General features: G+C 40.3%; 1 protein-coding gene across 3 annotated transcripts in view; it reads left to right on the forward strand.

Annotated features, from left to right (window-relative positions):
• The first annotated feature begins 2714 nt into the window (after window positions 1–2714).
• SLC17A6 (solute carrier family 17 member 6) overlaps window positions 2715–27627 on the forward strand; it is a 41219-nt gene continuing 16306 nt past the window's right edge. Inside the window, exons 1-5 of one of the 3 annotated variants that reach the window (XM_032415076.1) lie at window positions 2715–3187; window positions 5899–6151; window positions 7696–7814; window positions 25285–25399; window positions 27362–27449. In XM_032415076.1, coding sequence (XP_032270967.1) covers window positions 3102–3187; window positions 5899–6151; window positions 7696–7814; window positions 25285–25399; window positions 27362–27449 — 661 coding nt within the window. In that variant the 5' untranslated portion in view covers window positions 2715–3101. Of the gene's footprint in view, window positions 3188–5545; window positions 5673–5898; window positions 6152–7695; window positions 7815–25284; window positions 25400–27361; window positions 27450–27627 lie in introns of those variants that run through there. The other 2 variants (XM_032415074.1, XM_032415075.1) reach the window with 2 other exon arrangements.

Genomic DNA, 27627 nt, shown 5'->3' on the forward strand with positions numbered 1-27627 from the left:
AAAGCCTAAATGGCATTCTTTGGTCTCAGGTGGCCTAGTAACAATTCTTGTAATTTTCCATATACAATATTTTTCCTTTGTTTATGACTTCGCTCAAGATGTCCCCTCTGGCTGGGATGTTCTCCAAGTATCACCACCCCTCCTTACCCAATTCCACTGGGCTGCCATCACCTTCATAGAGCTAAGTTTCTCTTCAAGTATTAAGACAGAGGAGGAAACATCATTTCCTGGGATCTTTTCCGTATACTTTTACTTCCAGGCTGGGTTATTTACTTATTTGCTTGTCCAATTGCATCCATAATTGTTTGTAATTGTATTTATGTGTTTATTTCCCATAGCTTGTGAGATCTTTCAGGGAATATTCCCAGAACCTAGTGCAATTCTTGGCAGTGAATGAATATTTTTAGAATGAATAAATCAATATTAGCAGTAATTCTGATTCAAGGACTTGCTCTGTTATCTAGAGAATGGAGGAGTCAGATGACATTAATTTCAATAAAGGTGAATATAATTATTTTACTATAGAAACAATGTTTTCGTGTTGGATTTGTATTGCTTGGTGCCCTCTGAGATAATCTGTAGTGCAGAGTTAGCAATTCTGTTTAATGGTGGTTTAGATCTCTAGTTATTTAAGGTGAAATATAAGCAGGAGTGTTAAGGAGAATCAGTTTTATATCATCCTCCTAGCTTCACAGATATTTATCTAACTTCTATTTTTTGCATAACTTCACAGAATTTCAAAATCATGGATATCCCTAAGTGAATCTGATCTAATGAATTTGGTCACTAAAGAATTGAAAAACATAAATATTTTGAAAAGCACCCTAGATGAGTAAAGTCCTGATTAACTTGAATCTTTTATTGGGAAGGAGGTAGATTAGTGTGTGTGTGTGTGTGTGTGTGTGTGTGTGTGTGTGTTTCCTTCTTACACTTGATCATCTTTGGGAATATTATTTTGAAACATTCCAGAGTTTTAGAAAAATCTGGTTCACTGTTTTATAGGGATATATATTTTAATACATATTTATCAAAATGAGAGAAAGATGCCTCTAGCTTTCTTTTCTTTAATATAATTCATAATGATATATAATATAATTTAGTAATAGCAGATGGTTTTAGCTACTTTTGATTATCTTTTTTTGGCTATCCATTCACTGTATACATATACATTGTATTACTTGGCTTATTTAGGGAACATTCTTACACGATTCTGTATTTAGATCCATACTTTAGAGATTTGGTCCCAAAATCCCTAAGAAAAATCTACTCTCCCTGTTGGCTTAAATAAAATCCAAAGATTTTGACCTTGACAATGTGGCTCAAGGGCAGTCAATTTTGTAATCACTTGGTTGAATGGCATCTAAGAGGTTTGTGATTCATGTTAAATGCATTAATAATTAACATTAAGCTAGCATAGCTTTCTTGCTTTGCTTAATGAAATAGATTCATTGATGCTATACCTATGTATGTGACAACAAAAGTCTTACATGAATGTCTCTCTAGAATTCTGCTTTAGGGGAAGATGGTATGAAGAAAAAAATCACATTTTAAAGGAATATAAGCGATTTCAAATAAATCTTGAAAATGTAATTACTCATAATTTGTTAACAAGCACAAGATATAGCCACAAATTTTGTTAGTATATTGATATTTCCATAGTGTGCTGTAAATCAGTTAAGCAAAGAATCATAAAATTCTAAGGAATTTATATTAAACTGGCTGTATTTTATTTAACCAAGGGCACTGAGGTTGCAGCTCATCTTTTCTTTCTCTTTCTCTCCCCTCCCTCCTTCCCTTCTTGCCTTCCTCCTTTTTCTTTCTTTCTTTTTCTTTCTCTCTCTCTCTCCTTCCTTCCTTCCTTCCTTCCTTCCTTCCTTCCTTCCTTCCTTCCTTCCTTCCTTCCTTCCTTCCTTCCTTTTTATCAGAAATTAAAACAAAACTCATGAACAATATAATTATGCATTCTGTGTACAAATGTTTTATATCCAAGGGAGACCAAGTGCCCCAGAATTCCACAAACATAAATGAAATATGTTGTAAGCTTCCTTCTCTGCAACTCTGTCAGAGCTGGAGGTAGCGTGCTGGGCAAAATGTAGGAAACTAGAAGTAACTTGTAAATTTTTAATAAAGTCTTCCTCCCTTGAAGAGTCAAATGCACCATTCTCTCTGCAAACTCTGGCGATGATGACAGATTTTCACTTGGTTTCCATAGCATCCATTCCTGAAGATGCCCAGAATGGTTCTTGGTCAGGGCGATCCATCCAGCTCCCCTAGAAAGTTGGCGACCTGGCCAGCCAAAAGAAGCTGTTTTCCGGAAACTTACTCTGTCCGTGGTGCTGAACAATTCTTCCAGGACGCGCCCTAACGAGCGCTGTCAGCCGCGCTGAAGAAATCTTTCCTGACGCTGCCCAAATCAGGACTGTGTATCTGTTATTTACTCACGTCCTCAAAGAGCAGCAAGCTTTCTCCATCTTAATTCGACACTACCGCAGAGCAGAGTTGCGCCGGCGTGAGGGAAGGAGATCATAAGCAAGGAGGAAAAACTAACAGCAGCATTGCTCACCTGAGACCTCAGATGCTCCCATGAGTTTTGGAAGTGCTCTGCTCCCTACAGCAAAGACACCATTTAAAAAATACTATTCTTCTGACTTTGCTTTTACACAAAGGTTCTGTGATATTTCTGCTCCTCCGTTTAAAAGCCAGAAGATTTGACAGCAATAAGGTTTTCAAAACCGGGAATTTGCATTGTTTTTCAGTGGACTGACTTCCAGGACAAGGACTCATCTGCACCCGCCCAAATACCATGGCACTGCATGCGCCCTTTGCCACCGGATCCTCCCCTTCCAATGAGACTTTCTGATTGTGTCTACCAACTCTCTTATTAGGAAACCCGTGGGTTGCATGCAGCTATTCTGTTGTATTCTCTTTCTCACTCCCTCCCTTCTCTCACTCACACTCTTGCTGGAGGCACACCAATACCGTTCTGCTGAGAAGAAAAAGCCCACAACTACCTTAAGCGATTAAGACAATATGCGCAACTCTCGCCTTTCATAGCGATCACTATTTAAATCTGGCAAGAGCCAACACCAGTCTTTGCAAGAATGGAGTCGGTAAAACAAAGGATTTTGACCCCAGGAAAAGAGGGGCTAAAGAATTTTGCTGGAAAATCCCTTGGCCAGATCTACAGGTAAGAGAAAGCAAACCCATGTTTGCCTGGGGCTGAGCATGAAAAAAAATCTACAAGGCTATTTCTGTAAACCCTGGTTGCTTTGAGAGATTGTAATATGATCGGAAAGTCTTTTTTTGTTGCTCATTGCTCAAGCGGGGCTGCTCTGGAAACCTGCTTATTAATTCAGGAATGTTGCACTAAATGAACCTGTCTGCTTTGTGTGTATGTGTGTGTGTGGTTTTTGTCTTGGTACCTGCAGATTCTCATCCTTTCCTACCCAGGTTTTATCCTCTTTACAATTGAGAAATGATCCGCACCTGTTCAGAGAATCTTTGTTTTGGTGCTTATAGTCACAACAAATTAAATTCCTTTGATGCAGACAAATGAATTAAAAAAATACAACCCTCAAAAAATTAACCAAGAAATTCCAAAGAGTAATGGCAGAAGGAAATTTAGATCTCAGCCTCAAAACCACTCAAGTAGAGAATCTCCCAGTGGAATCTTCCTCCTGTGCTGAAGGAAGAAGAATCAAAATATATCAATAATTAATAACTAAAGCAGCTCCTCTCTCTGAACCCAAAACAATGTATATGTATTTTAATTATTTGACTTCTCCCAGAAGTCTATTTCTTGCATGGCAAATGTCACAGTGTTCATAAGAAAAACCATAATAATAACCAGCAAAATGCTTCAAAAGTACTAGAAATGATTCAATTTTGTTATCCTCCCTGTAGTCAATGTACTAATTATGCTGAAAATTTTACAACTTTAAATCATTTCAAGTATATTACATGAATACACTTTTTTTAATAATATGAGCAAAATCAAGAAGAGAGGGCAGAAACAGAAGGATAAATGATTCCAAGAGAGCGCTAATTTTCACATTTGGGAAATTGAAGCCTTTAGAAATGTATAGAAAATATAAAGAAAATGACCAATGCACTTCTTGATTTTCCAAATCTCTTTGGATCTGGTGGGCTTCATGTAGGCACCATCATGCTCCTATGCGGCAGTAGATACCGCAAGGGCCCTGCAGTCCCGCAGCTGCCCTGGAAAGAGCTGTTCTTTCCCAGCTCAGTTGCCATCAGGTGGGGAGTTCAGGTGCATAGTCCAACTTTGCATATATCAGCTATAAGCCAATGTAAAAAAAAAATCACATTAGTTACATTTTTTTCTCCCAGAATAAATAATTTGCCATGTGTTCTGACATTGGGATTGGACTTTAAAAATAAGAATTAACATAGTTGCAAAAACCTTCATGACCTATTCTCCAGGTGACATTTTGTAGAATTTGGAAGTCTAACATTGTTTTCTGGTAGCCTCAAATTGCTTGGCAGTCAGCTCCCAACCTGTGCATTCTTGGAATTGATCTTAAAATTTCATTTGCTTTACTCCTGTGTATGAAAATAATTGTGTGTGAATATATCATTTAAATGGGAACACAGAAAAATAAACTACATGGTGGATTTAAAAAAAATCTGCAAATTGTAAATGGAGAGGTTCTTTGTTTAAATATCGAAAGTATCCATCTCAAGAGTCCACAGTGATTCTACTGTTCACATTCATTCTCTTCTTCTTTTTTAAATAGACATTTCACGGATATATTGTGGACTAGAACAACACCCTCAGCTTTTAGTAAAACCATGCCACCACCCTGCTTTCCCCTTCTCCCTCCCCCCTTCCCTCAAGGACGAAAACCTAAAAGGAACTGAATTATACGGGTGAAATCTTGTGAAATACAATGCAAATTAAAAAACACAAAACAAAACATAAATGTGAGATCTACTTTGGTGTGGAACATCTTACCAGAGTTGATTTGGGGCACGTTTGTGTATCTGGGAGTCGCATTTTACGTCTTTGGAAATATGCCCATGACATTTTTCGGTGTTTGTAACCGAGATAGTAATGACGCAAGATTGTGAATAATTAATTATTCATGTTCTGGCAGTGGGAAGCTTAGGTGTCGGCCATATGCTGCGGAGGCCTTTGTTTCAAACTCGAGTAACAAGGAAAAGAAAGTAAGATACGTGACAGGAGAGTAAACGTTGAACTAACACCCCGGGACTGGAGGAATGGGCAATAGAATGCGCGCGTGACACTCAGAGAGCATTCATGGGCCTCCGCGTGGGCACCGGTCAGGAGAGGCCTTAGTCCCTCGGGTCCCCGGGCTCAGCTGGGGGGCGGGATCGCGCGTCCTTAACCCAGAAAGCTTCAACTTGGCTGGGAAGGAAAGGATAGCTCGGGTGCAGGACTGAGCTGGGCTGGCCTGCAGAGGCGGCCCCCAGGAGGCTGGGTGGCTGGATAAAACGCCTGTCGCGGGGGGTAAAGCACTGCGGGCAGGAGACATCTACACAGGTGCCGACCAGGCGCCGCTCCAGTATCCCATTCCCTCTCAAGCTACAGACCCCGCGAGAAAGTTAAGCCCAAACGGCTTGTGTCGGTGAATCTAGGCGCTGCGGGTTGGATCCCGAGGGAATGGGGGCTGGATGCCCCCGGCCAGACGGTATGAAAGTTGAAGAGATGCTACCGCAGGGAGGGGGACTGGCAGGAGGCTGGAGAGCCGGGGAGGTCCCGAAGCCTGGTGGCGCCCTAGCACCCTAACTCCTGAAGGAGTCGAACGTGTCAGCGCCCCTCCCCCCAGCCCTGACGGGTCCTGGGGATTGGGATGGGCCGGCGTCCGGGGTGCCTAACCCGCCGCGTCCTTGCCTTCCCCCCGCTCTGCCGCGCAGGGTGCTGGAGAAGAAGCAAGACACCGGGGAGACCATCGAGCTGACGGAGGATGGGAAGCCCCTGGAGGTGCCAGAGAAGAAGGCTCCACTGTGCGACTGCACCTGCTTCGGCCTGCCGCGTCGCTACATCATCGCCATCATGAGCGGCCTGGGCTTCTGCATCTCCTTCGGCATCCGTTGCAACCTGGGCGTGGCCATCGTGGACATGGTCAACAACAGCACCATCCACCGCGGGGGCAAGGTCATCAAGGAGGTGGGCAGCCGCTGGCCGTGTGGGTTCGCAAAGCCACATCACCTGTTTGGGCTCCATTTCCTCCCCACTGAGCGAGGAAGGCCAGGCTGCTCGCTCAGCCCCCTGCTAGCGCTGCCGTTCTAGAATAGGAATCGACCGCGGTAGCAGTATGACCTCCCTTTTCGATTCTGCTCTCTGGGCCTTCCTTTTCTTACCTGCAAGGTGGAAAAATAGCATTTAGCTCGCTAGATTTTTGTGGAGTGACTTCAAACGAGAAGTTGCATAATAATGTCCCCTAAATTTAAATCGAAATATTTTTCTTTCCCTCGGAGGAGTAGGGCTGCATATCAGTGATAATGTCCCCCTGGTTTCCTCCAATTCCTGCCAAACATTCTTAATAATAAAAATGAAACAAAACCGAAATCAAATGAACTGTGAGCATATCGACAGTTTCCACCGAAGGGCCTTTAGGAGCTGTCCACCTAACTGGCGGAGAGAAGAGCCGCAGCGTCGAGTGTCTCGAGGTCACAGGGAATCCAGTCCCGTAATCTCCTGAATGTGTTGGGGTGACGCCTAGGGAAAGGAGGGTCAACTTCAAAGTCACCGAAACCCCTGGGTCTCGACTTCCTGTTCAGGGATCTGAGCAATCATAAGCAAGGGTTGGGAGGAGAAAATTCGGGAATCGGCCGTGGATGAGAAGCGGTGAACGCTGCTGGGCCCTGGGGATTCCGGGACACCCTGCAAAGTGCGTTTGGTTTCAAAATACTATTTAAAAGGAGAAAAAGGATCCTCAGTTTCCCAGGCGGGATTAGCGCTCCTTTGCCTTTCAGATGCAGATTTTTACTTTAAGGTTCACCCTGTGGGTCCGCCCAGGCTGGCTAGGGCGGAGCTAGGCCTTGACCTTCAGACACACCCCTCGCCAGCTCTTAGGACTACCCCGGAACAAATTCTCCTCTCCACTGGCCACCCCCACCCCCCACCAATTCCCCAGGCTACTCCAAATCTTTCCGGCCTAAGCCCATCCCCATTTTGCCGGGATGATCCTTCCCTCTGGCTCCTCCGACCTCCTCACCTTCCATCCAGGTGCCCCACTTTCTTTCGTCGGAATTTCCCTGGTTGGATTTCATTCTGGAAGTGACCCCACTACTGCATTAGTACTGGCTGGCATTAACTAAACGGACCCCGGTCAGGGGTCCCTATCCTCAGCCAGCAAATGGAATCTCTCCGTGGAGAGTTCTAATTTCCAATACTGGAGCTCAGAGGACTCCTCATAAATCGAGGGGATCAGACCTGCCTGACAGTAGTCGCGGGGCAAAGCCAGGGCGTCCAGCTTCGCCATTAATTGCAATACATTGCAAATGAGCACAGTTTTTCCGTTAAAAGAAGCATTTCTTCTCTAGAAGAAGGTATACATTGAATTTTGTTAGCAAACGAAAATTCAGCCACCTCCACCTCCAGAATGCAGGGAGTACCCCGGGGGTTGAGGGCTCCTGGACGCGAGTCTGCAGCCCAAGCACTGACTCTACTCTTTCCCTCCACCCCGTTCTGTCCCCCTACCCCCGTAGAAAGCCAAATTCAACTGGGACCCGGAAACCGTGGGGATGATCCACGGTTCCTTCTTTTGGGGCTACATCATCACCCAGATTCCGGGCGGCTACATCGCGTCTCGGCTCGCAGCCAACAGGTAACGCGCTCCCAGGGCTGGGGATCTTGGGGCTTGTGCCTCCGAAGGGGCATCAGAGGCTGGGGGCAGGGATGACAGCCCCGCGGGGATTGGAACTCCTGGGTGAGGTCTCCTGGTTCCCAGGCACCTCCTCTCTCAGGACTGGAACTGTTGGTTCCTCCTTCCAGAATTAGGCACCCAAGAGGATTTGGGTTAGCCAGGCTGGGCGCAGGTTGCCTCTTCCTCTCTGTCCTGGCTGAGCCAGCTTTACTCCAAATGGTCGACATCCCTTAAGGCCTGGTAGGAGCTGAGGCCGGGCGGGGAGTGGACCGAGCCAGGACTGAGCGGCTAGGTGCACAAAGGGGAGGGTGTGTGTGTGTGTGTGTGTGTGTGTGTGTGTTTAGAGGGGTAGAGACACGTGCTGCGCTCTCGCCCCTGCACCCCTCGGGGGCCCCGGCTCGAGAGGGGACTGAGCGGCTGGGTGCACAAAGGGGAGGGTGTGTGTGTGTGTGTGTGTGTGTGTGTGTTTAGTGGGGTAGAGACACGTGCTGCGCTCTCGCCAGTGAGTCCCTCGGGTGCCCCGGCTCCTTGTGGTGCTGACCTCCCGGCAGGGCGCATCGAACGCCGGGCCACGGAGCCCGCCCAGATGGTGCTCTGGGTCTGAAGGATTTGTTTCTATGGAGGCAGGCGGGATTTCAGGCGCCCGGGGTGCGATTCCACCTGTTAATGAGCGCCAGTGAGTAGGGGCGGGGTGGGGAAGGAGCTCAGCTGAGTCCCCAGGCTTCCAGCTTTGCAGCCCGGGCTGCAGCCGAGGTCCTAACGCCAGCTCCAGGAATGTTGTTGGGGTCGCCTGCAGAGACACCCCAAAGTATGGGGCACAAGGGGTGGGGATGTCTAAGAGCACAGTCCGGCCACTGCAGCATGAGAGGCAGCTTTATTTGCTTCATTGTGTATATTAAGATAAATAAAACTAAATAAATTCTCCTTAAGTCTGAATTATAAAACTGAGAAAGAACACATGCACTCACTTTTTCAAGTGTTGCTTCATAAAGACCCCCAAAAAAGACTTCAGGTCTTTCCTCCGACTTTGTATCTATGACTTTGCCTTTCTCCCTCCCCTCCAAAGTCAGATTTTCTGGGGAAGATATCTTGAACTAGGCACCTCTCTAGTCTTGATCTCCTCTTTGCTTTTGTAAACTGGTCCCTTCTCATTTCTCAATAAAATCTCCGAGGAGGCCTCTTCCAGGAGCTTTGTCACCTAAGACCCCATTCACCAGCGGTGACTTCCTGCCCAAGATTTTTCTGTCCTCTCCAAAGCCTCGGGAAGAATTCTTGCAAATTTCTTTTAGGCTTCACAATTGCTTGGGCCAAGATTTTTGGACAGTCCTTCAAAATGTCAAAAGAAGAGAGTAAAAGATTAGGAATAGTGCCTTTTGAATATCATGTTTACCTTGACATCATGATAGTTAGTACTCAGACCCAACAGGAGACAAACTATTCTTTTAAAAAAGGAATAATTTTAAAATGAAAATCATTAACTATTTAGAGAACCCAATTCTATGGATGGGATAAATCAAATTAAAGAAAATATTTCCTTAAATAGTACTGGTAATTAACATGTTACATTTTTGGCTTCCATATCCCTAAGGCATAATGTCTCGAATCTTTTTTTTTCTCCTCATTTTTTTCCCCTAAAACAAAATAAACCTCCCAGAAAGATAATCTAAACATACATATATGAAATATTTTCACTTCAGGGGAAAAACAACCAATAATTCACAAAAAAACAAAAATGATACAAGAAACTCAGTGTAATGTGAAATGAAACTATAATGGCTGGGCCTTTAAGGTTTTTTTTCAGAGTCAAAACCTTCATCTTGCCAATTGTTAAAATGCTAACATTTTCCTGCCAGGGAAAAACACCAGGGATGCCCCAGCTTTCCCTCTTTGTAACACTGGGAGGTCAGTAAACAGGTTTTCCTGGGGGGAAAAAAAAGCAAGATCATTTCTATACTATCATTTGTGTTATGTTTAGTATGCTAACTCAGGTTCTAATTTATTTGGTAGATTTTTCTTAAAGGAAAAAATTGTGAACTTTAGAAGTCATATTTGGATCGAATTCACCTTACCTTTATATGGATATTCAAGGGAGAGAAACTTAATATTTTCATAATGTTTTCAATGTCTTCTGTTCTCCAAGACTGAGAAAACTAAAATTTATTGTAAAATATGACAAACATATAGAGGATATAGACTAACTTCCTTATCAGATCTTAGGGTTTTGACATATTTGTCTCATTTAAAAAATATAACAAAATGTTACAAATACAGTTGAAGCTTCTTGTGAAAACATTCCCTTTTCTGATGATGAAAGTATTGTATCCTAATAAAAATATATTAAAAAGAAAATATAATAAAAATCATAAATTAATCACACAAAGACCCTCTTATTAACATGTTGGTAAATGTCCAAATAGTCCTATATATGCTACATAGAATTTTATCTTAGAACTTTTTTATTAACACAAAATCTGAGAGATTTTGAGAATTGGTTTGAAAGATGTGCATTTCCTAATATGATCCTTTTTCAAAAATAGTCAAAACAACACAGCAAGACCAGTTTTCCACCTACAAATATTGTATGCCTATTCAAATAAACTTCTCCCTATAGATCATCTAATAGTAGAACAAGATTTCCCTTGGGTGGGATACTGGGGACAGATTCCTTTCCCTCTAGGTGTAAAAGAAGCTCACTTTGGAAAGTGTTTGCCATCACAGTTATGGGCAGAACTGGAGTAGAGGAAGTGAGGTGTGTGTCTTGGAGAGAAGGGCCCCTGGATACACCTCCTGGCAAATTTCTCAGTGAAAAACCAATAGCAATGATGTGGCTTCTCCATTTTATGTTTTAAGCAAAAGCAGCTGCACCCTTAGTCAGAATACAGAATCTTGGTCCCTTTTCTGGTCAGATTCTAAGTATTCTTGCTTTCTTCCTCATTGAGAAAAAAAGCTAGGGAGAGAAATCTCAGTCCCCGAGGAGGACTCTTGCATCATTTTTTCCTTTGTCTTTTCTTTAACGGCTATTGCACATCATAGACAGGAGAATTTAGTCACCTCCCTGGAGGGCTTTGGGATGAGGAACCAAAGGGAGATTCCTTACAAAATCTGTAGTGTCTCTAGATGAGCATATTTACTATAGTGATAACAATGTGTTGGGGTCAAATTAATGTTGCCTTTAAACAGTACAGGACATGGGGCTTACAGTAATCCAGATAATTGCAAATGTGAAATTGCTAAGGATTATTTTTACCTTGCATTTCGACTGATGAGGAACCTAGGCAAGTACTTAACAGGAGAAACAACAAATTTCTGCAAAGGGCATAATCACAGATGGTCAGATTTACCAAAGAATATTTGGTCAACGTTACGTTTTCAATGGACAATATTATCTTCACAAAGACTATTCTTTCTTCTGTCTAAGTGGCAATATTATATAAACCTTATTTAAAAATTTTTCCTATCCTGCTCATATCTTCTTGATCTGCCAATGGTGACTTCGTTTTTTATATAGCACTTATGGCCAGCTGTCATGCCAGTATTTTACTTATTTATCTTTTTGTTTTGTCCAATGAAGTGTAAGCTCCATGAGAGCAGGCAATTGTATCCATGTTGTTTTCACTGCTATATCCCTAGCATCTCAAAGAGTGCCTGGCCCAAGACAGATATTTTTTTAAAGATTTTATTTATTCATTTGAGAGAGAGAGAGAGAGACAGAGAGAGTGCAAGTAGGGGCGAGAGGCATACGGAGAGGGGGAAGCAGGCTCCCTGCAGGATCCCATCCAGGACCTGGAGATCATGACCCGAGCCCAAGGCAGACACCCAACCATATGAGCCACCCAGGTGCCCCAGATATTTGTTGAATAAATAAAATGAACATCCAACGAAGTGTTTGGGCCTTTTTTAAAAGGCAGTATGACAGAGTAGTTAAGATACAGGTTCTAAAGACAAACCATGTGGGTTCAGACTCCTGAAGGTACTACTTAATAACTGAAAGACATAAAACATTACTTAACTCCTCTGAACTTCAGTTTATATTTCTGTAAAAGGGGACTAGTCAAAGAACCTACTTGATATGAATATCATGACAGCTAAATAAGAGAATACGTGTAAGGTTCTTAGAAGTGCCTGGCCCTCACTAGATGTTGGCTGTTATCATTTATTATTAATTAGGTCCTAACTTCAGAAAAAAAATGAAAGAATAAATAATATCTTAAGGTCATTCAGTATTACTTATGTTTAAATTGGTCTTAAGTATTAGTAATGCAAAAGGATTATTTCTATTGTGATAAAAATGCATCTTTCCACCTGTCAGATTTCTAGCTTTAAAATTATTTCCCTATACACATTATTCCAGCTAAAATTATTGTTCACTGATAATGCCTTAAATCTCATTTGAAGGACTGTCTTAGGAAAGCTTTTTAGCCAAGGGTATAGAGAGTGCTAGTAATTCAGTGCATTCAGTCTTTGAATTCTAGTCAGGCATTATAAAAACACTTAGAGAAATCCATTTAAGCTTGAGGTTAGACTTCTCTGTTAAATGTTACAGTTTATTTCCCCCTACTCCTTTATTTAAAAAGGTTTTAATTCCTGGTGCAACATTTTGTCTTTTCAGGTATTTCTTGGGTTTCTAACTTGACTTTTGCTAAAGAAAAAAAAATAGTTCTTTATTTGAATAAGAGATTGAGGATCCTATGTGTCTGTAACATGCAGTGAACTTTAGCTAACAGAAAGAATCCATATTAGAGAGGGATAAGGCTCGTCTAATCCAATCTTCTCACTTAAGAGACCAGGAAAGGAAATAGAGAATCAGGGAGGTGGTGACTTGCCCACCAGATTGGGACTAAAACTCAGGTGTCCAGCAACGAATGACCTCAGGCTATCTCTACACTGAAATTTAGCATCTCTGCCTCAAGCTGAGCCATCTGCTCTCTCAAGGAGTGCCTACAATCTATCATGCCCCAAATCCAGGCTAGAAATCCAAGAATTAGAAAGAGAAGCTGGCCCAAGGGATTCTTACATTTTGGTGGCAGGAGAAACATACTGTATTTGTGTGGTGTGATTTTCTATAAGAGAAAATATGGCATTTAGAACTTTTTCTCCCTAATCAGCCCTTTGGTAGTATGGGCTCCTGCAATATTTCAGAGGTTTGAGCATCACTGGGCCAGGGGGTGGGGGTGGGGTGGAAGGGGAATTTAGATCTTTTGTCTGCAAAAAGGAAGGTATTCTTCCTTGGGATTTTGATGGATACAACTCAATTCATACCACTGTTATGAAAGAGAGAATAGTTTATACTTAAAAAAATCAACAAATTCAAATGCATGGATTTTAAATTTTAAAAATTTAAAAAAAATGTGAATTTGCATTTATAAAAATGAAATTTGGTATACTTTAGGTAAATATTCTGGCTTGCCTGATTCTGAAAAATTCTCTTGTGAGAGGGATTTTCAGAAAGAGAGGAATGAAGATACTTTGAACATAACATCTTCATATTTTAAGCCCAGGAAGGGACAATTTTACTGGTGTTATTCTTTTTCCTTCACAGAAATAAAACAATGAAGATGTGCTTTATTTACTGGAATAAGCATTGGAAATTAATTCTTTTTTTAAATTTTATTTTATTATGTTATGTTAATCACCATACATTACATCATTAGTTTTTTTTTTATTTTTTTATTGTTATGTTAATCCCCATACATTACATCATTAGTTTTAGATATAGTGTTCCATGATTCATTGTTTGCATATAACACCCAGTGCTCCATTCAATACGTGCCCTCTTTAATACCCATCACCAGACTAACCCATCCCCCCACCCCCTCCCCTCTAGAACCCTCAGTTTGTTTAATTGTCAGTACCAAACACATATGCAAACATTATCTATCTATCTATCATCTATTTATCTATCATCTATCTATCATCTATCTATCATCTATCTTATCTATCTATCATCTATCACTCATTTTTTTCCTCTCTACTTACTTATCCATTGCAACATCTATTGCAAGCAAGGGTTCCATAATCCTTCCTGTGAGAAACATTTGCAAATTCCTTTTGTGTGAGAAAATAATTCAGACTATGAACGTAAAGCTGCGGCAAGACCACCATCCTGCTGTGGTGGAAATGGTTTATCATGATCCGGTCCTTTAGGACCAGAGATGACTCTCTGTTTCACTCATCTAGCAGCCCATCAGACATCTCGCTGCCTTCTCATTGTGGGATCTATAAGGACAAAGCGGAAGAGACTTTCCTTTTTCCTGACAAAAGAAAATACCTTTCCACAAGACGAATAAATGGAGTGAGAGAGGGAGGGGTCCCTAAGGGCTTGCATGTGGTTTGCTGACAAGAGCTTCTCTTTCCTTCAATTCTCCTCTCCTCTCACCCTTTACTAGCTCTGGCTTCCCCTGTGGCTGCCACATCCAAGGACGGCAGTGCTGAGGCAGCCTCAGGAGGGGAGGGCCGTGATTTTGAGGGAGGAGAGAGTCAGGTGGGCAGCTGGTGGAATGATTGTCCCGCTGCCATATGCCACTGCTGGGCCTGTCTAATTTCTCTGTCATGAGTGATGAAGTCATTTTTACAACTTAATGATGTACCAAGGGACCCAGAGGGCTGGCTTGTGCTTGTGTATTCCTTTTTAAATATGGGAATGGGGCATCAGATGTGACAAAGGGAGGCGCCGGAGCCCTGATTTGATTAGATTAAATAGATTAAACAGCCTGAATCAGTCTATTCCTACACACCCTCTAGGACAGGATTAGTGCCACACCTGGGGTGAGGAACACTAGTTCCCTGTTAAGTGACAAGCCACTGTCCAAATGGAAATGGATTGATCGATTTGGGGAAAATGGATATCATCTGTAGAAGTGACAAGGCACCAGTGTTCCTGTCACCTCCACCAGGCAAATCCTTTTGGGGTGGGCTTGCTAGCTGAGGGTATTGTGGCTGTGGGTCATAGGGAAATAACATGACTGAGAATTTCACAGCTAACTCACCCTGGAGCACAATGAATGTTAATCATCAGGCAGGGTGTGATGCAGGTTTTCAGCAATTGCATTTGCTTTTCCAAACATCTCTGTATCAGGGACACTATATGCTTCTCAATTTTGGGAATCTGTTTAGTAATGTAGAGCCTTCTACTGCACACACATACATACAAATGCACACACACCTGTGTCCTTAAAGTCATTCTATGTAAGAGGATATAATCATTTCCCACTGGAAGACAAAGAAGAGAGAGAGAGAGTGTGTGTGTGTGTGTGTGTGTGTAACAAGCAGAGGGAAAATAAGTAGAAATTAGGTTTTAACTTGAAAATAAGCAAATTGAATTCATTTTAATATGTCATTTGCTGCAGGGGAAATCATGAGGAAAACAACAATTCTAAGTAGCTTTCAAGTGGTTTATCATTTTGAAAGCAATCTTTCTTATTAGCAAATGGCCCTTATTTTATTTCACAGAGATTATGATGTTCTTTGAGAAATGGAGAACACCCATCAGTTTCTAATCCTGTTCTTAAGGCATTTGAGATGTTAAGATTTTTCACATTTAGTTTGCATGTTTCTTTGCCTTTTTTTTTCTTGGCCCAATTACTGACACCCGTCTCTTACTTATAGTCACAAACATGGATTTTTCAGGTAGAACTTTAGCTGCCAATTATATAAGGAGAAGGACTGTAGGTGAAATGAAATATCATGCTAGTTGAGATGCAACTTCCTCTGTGGAACTTCAAGTTTGGCAAAATTTATTTAATTAATAACTTGAATATAAATATATATTTATATATTGCCTGATATTACATATACTGCCTGGTATTATAGAGAACTTAGATTTACAAAGTAAACAAATATGTTAAAAATAGACAAATATTTATTTGGGGAAATTTGTTTAGAGAAAATGTGTTTTTTTAAACGTAAAGTATAATATTTCTTTATTTACCTATGCATTATTCACCTTTACTTAGAATAAATGGTGGATCAGACCATAAGTGAGCTTCTTAACTGACATAGATTATAAAGCAAACAACAAAAAACAAAACAAAACCCAGACTATAAACAGAAGTCAGCTTAATTTTACAAACATGTAATTGGTTACTTATATTGAATAGAGGTCTTAAATTTCTATTCTATAATCAGCATTCATTAACACATTCTCAAATAAACTACATTATTATTTGATACGTCACTAAACTTAGCCTTTAGCCTATTGAGAAACATAGAAAAAGTACCGGAGAAAATCCACAATGAAATTTCAAAAGACAAAAAAATAAAAAAGAAATTGTAAAAATGAACCTTAAAAGCAGCATAGATGTTTTTCTTAGGCCCTTCTGAAGTCAAGCAGTAACAGGATTGCTTAATTTATGTGATGGAGTAAACTACAGCATTCTCCTTCCCTGTAGTTAAAAAGAGTTTAGAAATCTAGCTTTTAGATTAAAACAGGGAAAAACAAAGCCAGCTCTACTGAATGGAAACATAGAAATGCTACTCTAACCAGGCACCATGGAGAGGGATGAGTGAGTATCAGGAAAGCTTTTTAATCAATGAGAAGTAGATCATTCAGGGATAACATTTCCACCTCTCCCTAAATAGTACATTTGTATTGGGTTGGGAAGAGAGAGAGGATATGAGTTATAAATTGTTTTTATAATTGCCTTAGTTCCCCATTTCAGGAGGCAGATGAAATTAGAATTGAATACAATACTAAATATATGTATCACTAAACTTTTTATGTATAGCAATCATCTTTCTTCCTCATAGAGACTATAAGGCAGACATTCTTAACACTTGTTTTACTGATGAGAGAACTGAACACAAAATAGCACTTATTTCCCCAACGATCACTAGCTGAGAAGGGGAAGAGCTGGGGTCTGATTTCAAAGGATCCCCAGGATCCCCAGGATCCCCTTTCAAAGGATCCCCAGGATCCCCAGGATGTCTGATTTCAAAGGACGTGCTTCTTTACTAAAAACATTTCTCCTATTAAGTAACTTTACTGTGTGCTCTTTAAAACATTGATTTTACAGTCTCTTAGAAAAATTCGCTGTATTACTTAGTGCTAGGCTAAGCTCATAGGAAAGAACATGGCTGTGGAATAATTTAAGACATTTTTTGCCTGATTTTGGTTTTTAGACAAGTCTTCTAATCAGGATAAACTTGGAAACCTATTACGGTGGGGATTGCTTTCTGAGCAGCAGTGCTCTGAAATACAATTATGTGTCAATGTTGGAACCAGTGCTAGAGATAATGAAACTCACAAGAATAGCAAATGTTTCTTGGTGTATAATCTATTTCCTTCTACTGAGATATCAAAAATATATTCAATGCTTATGTTTGTTTGTTTGTTTGTTTTTGTTGACATCGGGCCAAACAAAACTAATGACTGTCAAGCATAATACAATATACACGATGAGGACATTAAAAATTGATAAATGGTGGGATTCTTTAAGAAGACAATATGTCATCTGAATCATTACCACCTAATTTAATTTTGAAAGCAGAGCTTTAGAGACAGTGGTTTCAAATGCTGATGAGGATGCTGTGATAAACAGAGAATGTAATGGCAGTTGGTTTCAGGAGATTCTACAGTGTTGTTGGGAAGACAAGGATGAGGCCAGACTGGGCCACGTACTTGAACTCAGCAACTATCTCAAGTGAGGATTTATCCACAGGAATACTCTAAATTCTAGTTCGTAGCTGCCATCCTACAGTTATTTTATGAGAGTAACTCAGCTTCCTAGGATTATTAGGATACCCAGAACAGCAGTTCATCCCCACTAAAAGTGCAAGAACAAAGAAATGGTCAATTGATTGAAAAGGATATTGGAATAATAAAGGTTCAAAGAAGAAAGATCTGTTATCACCCACATATATCTCAGGAAGGTAAGTTATCATTGCTCTCTGTTTAAAGTCTTTATACAAAAGTAACTTTTTAAAAAAAAAATTTTAAAAATATTTTATTTATTTATTTGACAGAGAGAGAGAGCACAAGCAGGGAGAGCAGGAGAGGGAGAAGCAGACTCCCCGCTGAGCAGGGACCCCCTCCCCCCGCTCCCCGACGTGGGGCTCGATCCCAGGACCCTGGGATCATGACCTGAGCTGAAGGCAGACGCTTAACCAACTGAGCCACCCAGGTGTCCCTGGGTGGTCATTTCTTAAGAGCATATCATGTACAAAGCATTCTGCTAGCATCATGGAGTTTGAAGAAGTGAAATAAAGACCTGGACTGTGTTCCCCACAAATAATGCAGGGGTTTAGGAGAACATGTGATCTCTTGAGTTAAGTCTTACGAAAGCAATCTATAGTTGCTTGAGGATACCTGAGAGAAGATTATCTGAAAAAAGAGGTGTGTGTGTGTATCTGTGTGTGGTAGGTAGGTATTAGGGATAAGGGTGGAAGTATGCTAAGTACCAAGACCATATAATTCATTTGGATAATGCCATACATTTTTAAAAAATGTTTTGTTTCCTGCCAGATATTTTAGATGACCTATTGAGGTACAGATTGAGAGCCTGATGCAGTTCAATCCATTCTGTATGCCTTCAGAATGGGAGGTAGAATTTTTATTCTATGTCTTCACTCACTTTAAGCTGATAGAATTTCTTTCTTTTTTTTTTAAGATTTTTATTTATTTATTTTAGAGAGCGAGCAAGAGAGAACACAAATTGGGGAGAAGGGCAGAGAGAGAGGGACAAGTAGACTCCTCACTGAGCAGGGACTCAGGGCTGGCTGCCAGGGTCCTGGGATCGTGACCTGAGCCAAAGGCAGACGCTTAACTGACTGAGCCACCCAGGCATCCCTAAGGGGATAGAATTTCAAGATGACATGGAACAACTCTGAATCCGTTGTCACAGAAACAATACTATTTCACCAGGGCGAAAGCATGCTGGGAAAAAAAAAGGGCAAAGAATAAGAATTCTCTGAAAACTCTAATGAATGTTGGGAAATTCCTGTATAATGATAGCTGATATTTATAAACCATTTACTATGAACCAGACACTGTCCCCTTTCATAACTGATTCCTTTAATCTTCATGATAGTTCTTTGAAGTATGAAAACTGATTATTTCCATTTTACTAATGGAAAAAAGTAAGGCTTAGAGAATTTAAGTAATAACAACTTGCCCAACGTTATACTTAGAAAGAAATTAGAGTTGGAATTTGAATTCACATACCGTAACCACAGTTTTTATTCTTAATATTATGTTATGCTGTTTATATGTCCCCAGGAGAAATATGGCAGTTGCTCAGTCAATTTGGCCAGTTAAGGCAGTCGAAATTAGGCCAGAGAACTTCGTTTTGGGTCTTGATCCAACCATCTAATTACAATTTCTGCTTTGTAAAGGATATTGCCCCTTTTACCAAGTGCTTCCATTCCATTCTTGCCCCTCCCCTCTTTAAATAAAGGTAAACCCCCTTTTCTAGCTAGGTCTACCTCTGTCCACTTTAGGCTTGTCCCCAGTCCTGCCCTAATCTGTCCTTTTTGTGATATCTTGGGGGAATATCTAACATAGTACTGCTAAACCAATGATTCACAAGTCAGGAAAAGTAACATCAGCATCATCTGGAAACTAGTTAGAAATGCAAATTCTCAGGCCCCACACAAACCTCCTGAGCCAGAAGCTCTGGGACCCAGGGTTCTGTGTTTGAACAAGCCCCCGAAGATGATGATCGTGAATGATGAAATCTGAGAATCACTGCGCTGAACTATTTTATATTCTGGAACTTGTATTCCATACTTAGTTCTATTTCTTCCATTTCTCTTTTGAAAGCTAGACTTTGCTCATTAAAAGACAAAACCCTCCCTAAATAAGCTTCTCAGTTTAACTACTTTGGAACCTAGGACAGGAGTAGAATCCTTTTTTTTACTCCTCACTGCTGCTATCATCCATTATTCAACAAGTTTTTGTCTTCCAAAATTGTTGCCATTTTATCTGCTGCTGGTGGAACTGTGTGAGTCCTAGTTCTGTTGTTATTACAGTAGAGTAGAACTTAGCAGGTGAATATCTAGGATCAACAACCAGACTGAGTCAATACAAACCATAATTCTCCAATTAGTATCTATGTGACTGTAGCAAGCTATTTAAACCCACTTGCATTTCATTATTCTATGAAATAAGGACAGCATTAACAGCCTGCTGATATTATTGTTAGCTTAAAATGAGAATCTAGAACAGTGACTGACATACACTAACAATTCAATAACCATTGGCAATTTATTATTATTTCTACTTGACTGACTCACATTTATGGATTTATTTTTATGTGCCAGGCACCTTTTAAGTGCATCATTTTTAGTCTCACAGCAATCCTATGACATGTAATAGATGAATATCATTGTTGTACAGATCCTAACACCCTTTAAATGCTTAGGATATGCCAGGCATTCTTCTAGATGTTTTACTTATAATAACACATAGGTTCTGTTAATATCCTCATTTTGTAGACAAGGAATGAAGCATAGTTAAATAAACTGCTCAAGATCACTCAAGTAATAGATGATAGAAATGAACTTCGAAGCCAAGCAGCCAAACTTAGAATCCATGCTCTTGACCATTACATGGCTCTGCCCTTTTTATAGACAAGGAATCAGAAGCCTAGATATGTTAAGTAATTTTCCAGTCATGCAGTTATTAAGGGATGAAGCTAGGGTCTTATAAAAATTTCTGTACCATATTTATGTCACTTTCTCCCCCTCTACCACCATTAGTGACTTTGGTGACTTGCTCCTCTGCAAGTCAGCATCTTGCTTAAATTTACATGGATCCTGATCACTTTCTGTCTCCCTGGCCTCATAGATTCCTCTGTCCTTAATTCTAGTAAGCTTCGTGTTTACTTCTCCTTAAGGGCTTAATCATTGTTTACCCTCTACAATCACTCTAAGTTGCATTGTCTCCAGGATGCCATGGATTTACAGACTTTGCTCTTCCCCTCTTTGTTCAGTCTGTGTTTCCTCACACCCTCCTCACACCATCCTTGTTCATAATCTCACTCTTGATGGTCTTACTTCTGTTACTCAGGGTACTGGGTACCACCATGTCCAGCCAACGTGGAAGTTTCCCTATGAAGGGCTCACTTCTTGGTCACCCCAGCTGGAATGGATTTTTCCCTCTTTTGCTTTTCATTTGTACTCTTATTATGACCTTTGGTTTAAGTTGTCTCTTGCTACTTGTCTTCCCTTCCTTTCTCCTACTATATCCCGGGCCATCTTTATCTTTTCTCCTGAGTGCCTAATAGCATCTTATCAGTGAAAGAGCACAGATTTTCATGTCAGAGAGCCTGGATTCCAGTCTCCACTTTACTGCTTGCTTTTGTCTTGCACAATCATTGTCTCCAGTTTCCTATTTGTAAAATGAGATGAATGTGTGGCTCAGAGAGTAGTTGTGAGGATTACATGAATTAATGTAGGTGGAGCGTGTATAGTAAGCGCTGGGTAGGTTTTAGCTACCTTTTCCTTCTCAGCACTGTACTCCACTCTAAATATAGGCTCACAAAGAATTGGAGTGTGAATGCATAAGTGAATGTTGAATGAAGTGGCTGCTTTAATTTTGGCTGTGTGTAGCACAGCAAGAGAAAGTGTGAAGGCTTCCCATACTGGGCAAGAATTTTGATAATCAGAATTTTAATTACCTGGGTATTGAGTTGGATAACAATGATATGAAACTTTAAAAAGATGAGGTTCTGAAAAGTCTGATAGATATTATTCTTTTTTTTTTTTTAAGATTTTATTTATTTGACAGAGAAAAAGATAGTGAGAGCAGAAACACAAGCAAGGGGAGTGAGAGAGTGAGAAGCAGGCTTCCCACTGAGCAGGGAGCCCAATGCGGGGCTCAATCCCAGGACCCTGAGATCATGACCTGAGCCGAAGGCAGATGCTTAACGACTGAGCTACCCTGGCGCCCCTGATAGATTTCATTCTTAAATAGAAAAAAAAGTCAATGCATTTTTATGATCCAATAGCAACTAATAATGAAAAAGGGATAGTTAAAAGAATTTAGGAACTTAAAAGTAGGAATCATTTAGATATGTCATAAGATTATATAATTAGAAACACTATCCAGGGCAAGAGTAGAAAATAAATTTGAAAGTGATCTATTGATGTTTTCTTTCAGGAATAGTAGGGTGAGTTCAAATAGCTTTGTGAAGATTATTATTTAAATTTACAGTTAGAATCCCGAAACACATTACTAACTACATGTGTGCATAATCAGATGAAAACCCTAGTAGTAAAACCCACTGGCTTTGGAATCAGACAGACTAGATTTGAACCAGGGTTCTTCTACTTGGAACTGATGAACAACTTGTGCAAGTGATTTCACTTATCTCAGGCTTAGTTTCTTCATCTATGAAATGGGTGTATAAATAATACCCATCTCACTGGGTTGTGAAGTAGTTGTGGATTTTATGGCATGTGAGGTGTTAGCATAATGGTGTCTAGCAAGTTGAAGAAGAACTTAGTAGATTTAGGGCTACCTCTAGTGGGCACTCAACAAACAGTTCATAACTGATTCAGTTCTACTGGTGGATGATTTTTGTCCCCCAGAGGACATTTTACAATTTTTGTAGATATTTTTGGTTGTTACAACTTGGGGGCAAACACTACTGGCTTCTAATGTGGAAAGGCCACTAGACATACAATGCACTGGACAGAGAATTATCCATCCTGAACCATCAATCGAGTGGAGGTTGAGAAATGAGCTACAGAATGGGTAAAATTCATCTCTCTTTGGCATATATAGAGACGCAGTATCTTAAAACCCTTCAGAGAAAGTGATGGTTGAAAGTTATACTCATAGAAAATAAACTTTTTTTTTAAAGATTTTTTTATTTATTTTTCAACAGAGAAAGAGAGACAGCGAGAGAGGGAACACAAGCAGGGGGAGTGGGAGAGGGAGAAGCAGGCTTCCTGCAGAGCAGGGAGCCCGATGTGGGGCTCGATCCCAGGACCCTGGGATCATGACCTGAGCCGAAGGCAGACGCTTAACGACTGAGCCACCCAGGCGCCCCATAGAAAATAAACTTTATGCATCATACTTGCAAGAAATTATTGGAAAAGAAGACACACATATTAGATAAACCTAGATATAAACCTTATGGTGTTTTTTTTTTGGTTTTTTTGTGTTTTTTTTTGCAAATCTTAGCATGCAAAATTATCACCTGGTTTCTTATTAAAACACAGTTCTTCAGGCTTCACTCCCAGCACAATCTGATTTGGAAACTGGTGTGAAAAATCTGCATTTTTAATAAGCACTCCAGGGAATTCTGATGCAGCTGGTTCATGGACAACAGTTTGAAGGGATTCGGGCGGATGCATAAGTCATCTAAACACTTTGAAAAATCCTATAGCATTATGTAGCTCTGGTTCTCATTATCCTTAAAGCCTGAAGCAGGGTCAGTCTCTTTTATTATGGAGGACCATAAGCAACATGGGATACATCTACAGAAAATACAGTCAGCATGAGTTTGGCAGTACCCAGACAGCCTACCCATATGACCAAAACTCCAGTGTTGTTTGCCCTTCCTGCTTTCATCCTCTCTGTTACACAGGTAAAACACTTGCACTCCCAGAACAGTAGAAACATGTTTATCTCACCGGCCTTTGGGAACTTGCACCATTCACCACTAGGTCCAGGAAACATGCCCCATACACTTTCTCCTATTTCCTCTCAGCCTTAAAGGAAACCTCCAAAATGTCCTGGGGTTTGCATACAAGTACATTTGGATTGCATTTTTAAGAGGGGTGAAAAATTCTTTCAACGTAAAAGTAATGATCAACAAAAATTCATCTTAAATCAATTTTTATAACCATTTTGGGTTCTTATTTTATAAAGACAGGTTATGGGATTTTGCCTTTCTTTTCTGAAAAAATAAATCCATATTTGGCAGAAGTTTAATGTCACTGGGTGTGTGGCATTTTAATGGGAGTAATCATTTTTAGAAATAGAAAGTTCCTATTTTGTGATAGACATTTAGGAAATAAGTTATTCTTTGACTCAAACCTAAAGATACCTATTCAGCAAACAGCACAGAGGAAGAATAGAACAGGATATTTACCTCCTGAGTGAGGACCCCAGTGGTGAGAAGCCACTGAGGACAGGCGGATATTAGATTACATCAAGTAAACGAAAGTATTTGACCTGGTCTATGATTCATAGAAAAACAGCTGATCCACTTTGGCCCTTCATAAAGTCATTTCTCAAATTTCAGTAGCTGATTAATAATGATCAAGGCCCCTTTCAGAAGCGCCAATCTTTAACTCTTACGGTTAAATGGGCCCCATGGAAGAATCAGAGCCTCTATGAAGCAACAATCTTCACTGAATTCAAGGCTCAACGTTCGACTGGAGAAAACTTGCACAAGACACACAGCTTAGCTCATTAGAGATAGTGTGTCCCCAGACTTCTCTGCAAGACGATATTTTTAAAGTTCCCCAGTTAAGGGAATATTTTTCTTACTTAGTGTGAACATTATGGAAGATTTTTTAAGAACAGAGTGGAATTTTTGCTTGCAGATAGAGGAGGGGGTGAGCACCATATTTTCAGCAATTCTTTTCTGAATCGCTGTGTGTATGTGTGCTGCTAAAGGTGTGCCTCAGGCAGTCCCCCCACTCACATACACAAAAAAGAAAGAAAAAATATATATAAAGTAATAGTTATTTTCATTATAAATACTTGTGCTGTGGGATCTCAAGAAATCCATGAGATTTCTTGGGGCATTTAAAATATAATTCCACTCATAAAATTTTTATGTATGTGCAGCTTCTAGGAAGTTGCAAATAGTCCTATAATGTGAGACTTAACTCCATTCAGGAATTTGTTATTTTTTTGACAACTTTTCAGTGAGTATCTGCTATGTGTCAGGCACTGTGCTGTATTAGGGATATAACAGTGGACCTTGAAAATACACTCTTGCCCCAAAGCAGCTTACATTGTAGACTGAGATATAAACCCAAACCATAGACAATGATTTGGTAAATATTTGCAATTGTTTTTTTTTGTTGTTGTTGTTGTTTTAAGATTTTATTTATTTCTTTGTCAGAGAGAGAGATAGAGCACATAAACCAGGGGGAGCGGCAGGCAGAGGGAGAAGCAGTCTCCCCACTGAGCAAGGAGCCCAATGTGGGACTTGATCCCAGGACCCTCAGATCATGACCTGAGCCAAAGGCAGATGCTTAACTGACTGAGCCACCCAGGCGTCCCAATATTTGCAATTTGTAATTAGATCTATGAAGAGAATAAATATTAGTACATATGGCTGGATTTATTGAATCTTTCTCCTATTTCTTGTGCTTCAATAATGTAACATTTCAAGATAGTCAAAATATCTATTTGTAGTGGCTAACCAAGTCCAGAACACATTTTATTCTTTTAGAAAAAATCTACCTTAAAATTGCCTTCAATTAACTTGACCCGAAAAATTTAGATCTATTAACTCCTTTTCTTTTTCAGGGTTTTTGGAGCTGCCATACTTCTTACCTCTACTCTGAATATGCTAATCCCATCAGCAGCCAGAGTGCATTATGGGTGTGTTATCTTTGTCCGGATATTGCAGGGCCTTGTTGAGGTATGGAACTGCAGGATGGCGCCATCTTAAGGTTGGCATGTTAATCAGAACCAGCAGATTATCTTTGACTTGATCTATAAATAAACATTTTATAAAGTTGTGACTACAGAGTATGCTTGAAAAGTTGGAAAATTAAGGCATTCAGATATTTTGTGTTTAAATAATGCTAAAGTACAACTGTGACTGCTTGCCTCCCCTTCTCTAGAATTGGGTGGTATTAAAGAAATGTTTAGTGACTATTTGACTGAAAAAAAAAAGGGGGGACAAGCACTTTGGTTAATGTGCTGTGAGGAGAATTTCTGAGTCTGTCCTTTGCTGGTGATAACCCTGAATTAACACCTTTTGGGAGATTTATACCAAATCCTTGTTAGACTTGAATCATGATTTGTTTTTTCACTGGAGTATTTCATCTACTAATTCTTTGGGAATATAACTCTAATGATTGACTTTTTTTTAAATTTAATTTTATTATGTTATGTTAATCACCATACATTACATCATTAGTTTTTGATGTAGTGTTCCGTGATTCATTGTTTGCATATAACACCCAGTACTCCATGCAGAACGTGCCCTCTTTAATACCCATCACCAGGCTAACCCATCCCCCCACCTCCCCTCCCCTCTAGAACCCTCAGTTTGTTTCTCAGAGTCCATAGTCTCTCATGGTTCGTCTCCCCCTCTGATTCCACCCCCCTTCATTTTTCCCTTCCTGCTATCTTCTTTTTTTTTTTTTTTAACATATAATGTATTATTTGTTTCAGAGGTACAGGTCTGTGATTCAACAGTCTTACACAATTCACAGCACTCACCAGAGCACATACCCTCCCCAATGTCTATCACCCAGCCACCCCATCCCTCCCACCCCCCACCACTCCAGCAACCCTCAGTTTATTTCCTGAGATTCAGAATTCCTCATATCAGTGAGATCACATGATACATGTCTTTCTCTGATTGACTTATTTCGCTTAGCATAATACCCTCCAGTTCCATCCACATTGTTGCAAATGGCAAGATTTCGTGGTTTTTTATTTTTGATGGCTGCATAGTATTCCATTGTATATATATACACCACATCTTCTTTATCCATTCATCTGTTGATGGACATCTTGGCTCTTTCCATAGTTTGGCTATTGTGAACATTTAAAAACCTCAGATTGGCCTACCTATTGCCCTTCTCTTCTCCTGAAATACAGTGGGAGTAGATAAATCAGATAAAGTATTAAGCACTGAAAACATTCTCTTTTCTCTCCAAAAAGAAAGAAAAAAATGGTAGGATAAAAATATATAAAGTGGATAATTATTTTATTTTTTAAAAATATTTTATTTATTTATTTGACAGAGAGAGACACAGCGAGGAAGGGAACACAAGTAGGGGGAGTGGGAGAGGGAGAAGCAGGGTCCCCGTGGAGCAGGGAGCCCAATGCGGGGCTCGATCACAGGACCCTGGGACCATGGCCTGAGCTGAAGGCAGACGCTTAACAAATGAGCCACCCAGGCACCCCTAAAATGGATAATTATTTTAAAAGCCTTAAGTTCTAGACACTACTTTCAGGAAGTGTGAGCTTCAAGGATCTAAGCTTTATCTGGATTCCTTATATCTGGGAATCATTGTGTTTAATGCCTCATGAAAAGACCTCCCACATTTCTCAAACTGTTCAAAGTTCCAGATGAATGGAGTAATAGAGGATCTTTTCTTTTGCCTTCATCAGAAGAAAACTGAGGTAGGAGGAAGACTTGAAGTGTGGGGAGAATTTGGTCAGGTCACTAAAAAGAAGCCATGTCTTACTTGATCTGGGCTGAAAGTTTTTAAAGTGGAATTTCAGGGAATTAGTAAAGATCTATGAGTAGCCACTTTCCCTAATATCTTGGGCCCATTCTAAGGAGACAGCATCAGAGAGGGGATTGTGCTTATTTTTCATGACCCTGTATCCTAAATGGTGATATATATCTTCCCCGTCACAGGGTGTCACCTATCCAGCATGTCATGGGATATGGAGTAAATGGGCTCCTCCTCTAGAGAGGAGTAGATTGGCAACCACCTCCTTCTGTGGTGAGTATTGCATGCAGATATAGTTATGGTGGGTAAAAGTTTAGGAACAAGTTGGATAAGAACTGAAAGTTGATAAAGCTCATCTGTAAAATCATTTGTGTGTGTGTACATGAGGAAATGTTTTTGACCACCACTTCAATTTCTTTAATTCTTATTGGTCTCCTTAAATCCTCTATTT

This window comes from Phoca vitulina, unplaced genomic scaffold, assembly GCF_004348235.1.
Source record: "Phoca vitulina isolate PV1807 unplaced genomic scaffold, GSC_HSeal_1.0 scaffold16, whole genome shotgun sequence".
NCBI classification, from domain to species: domain Eukaryota; kingdom Metazoa; phylum Chordata; class Mammalia; order Carnivora; family Phocidae; genus Phoca; species Phoca vitulina.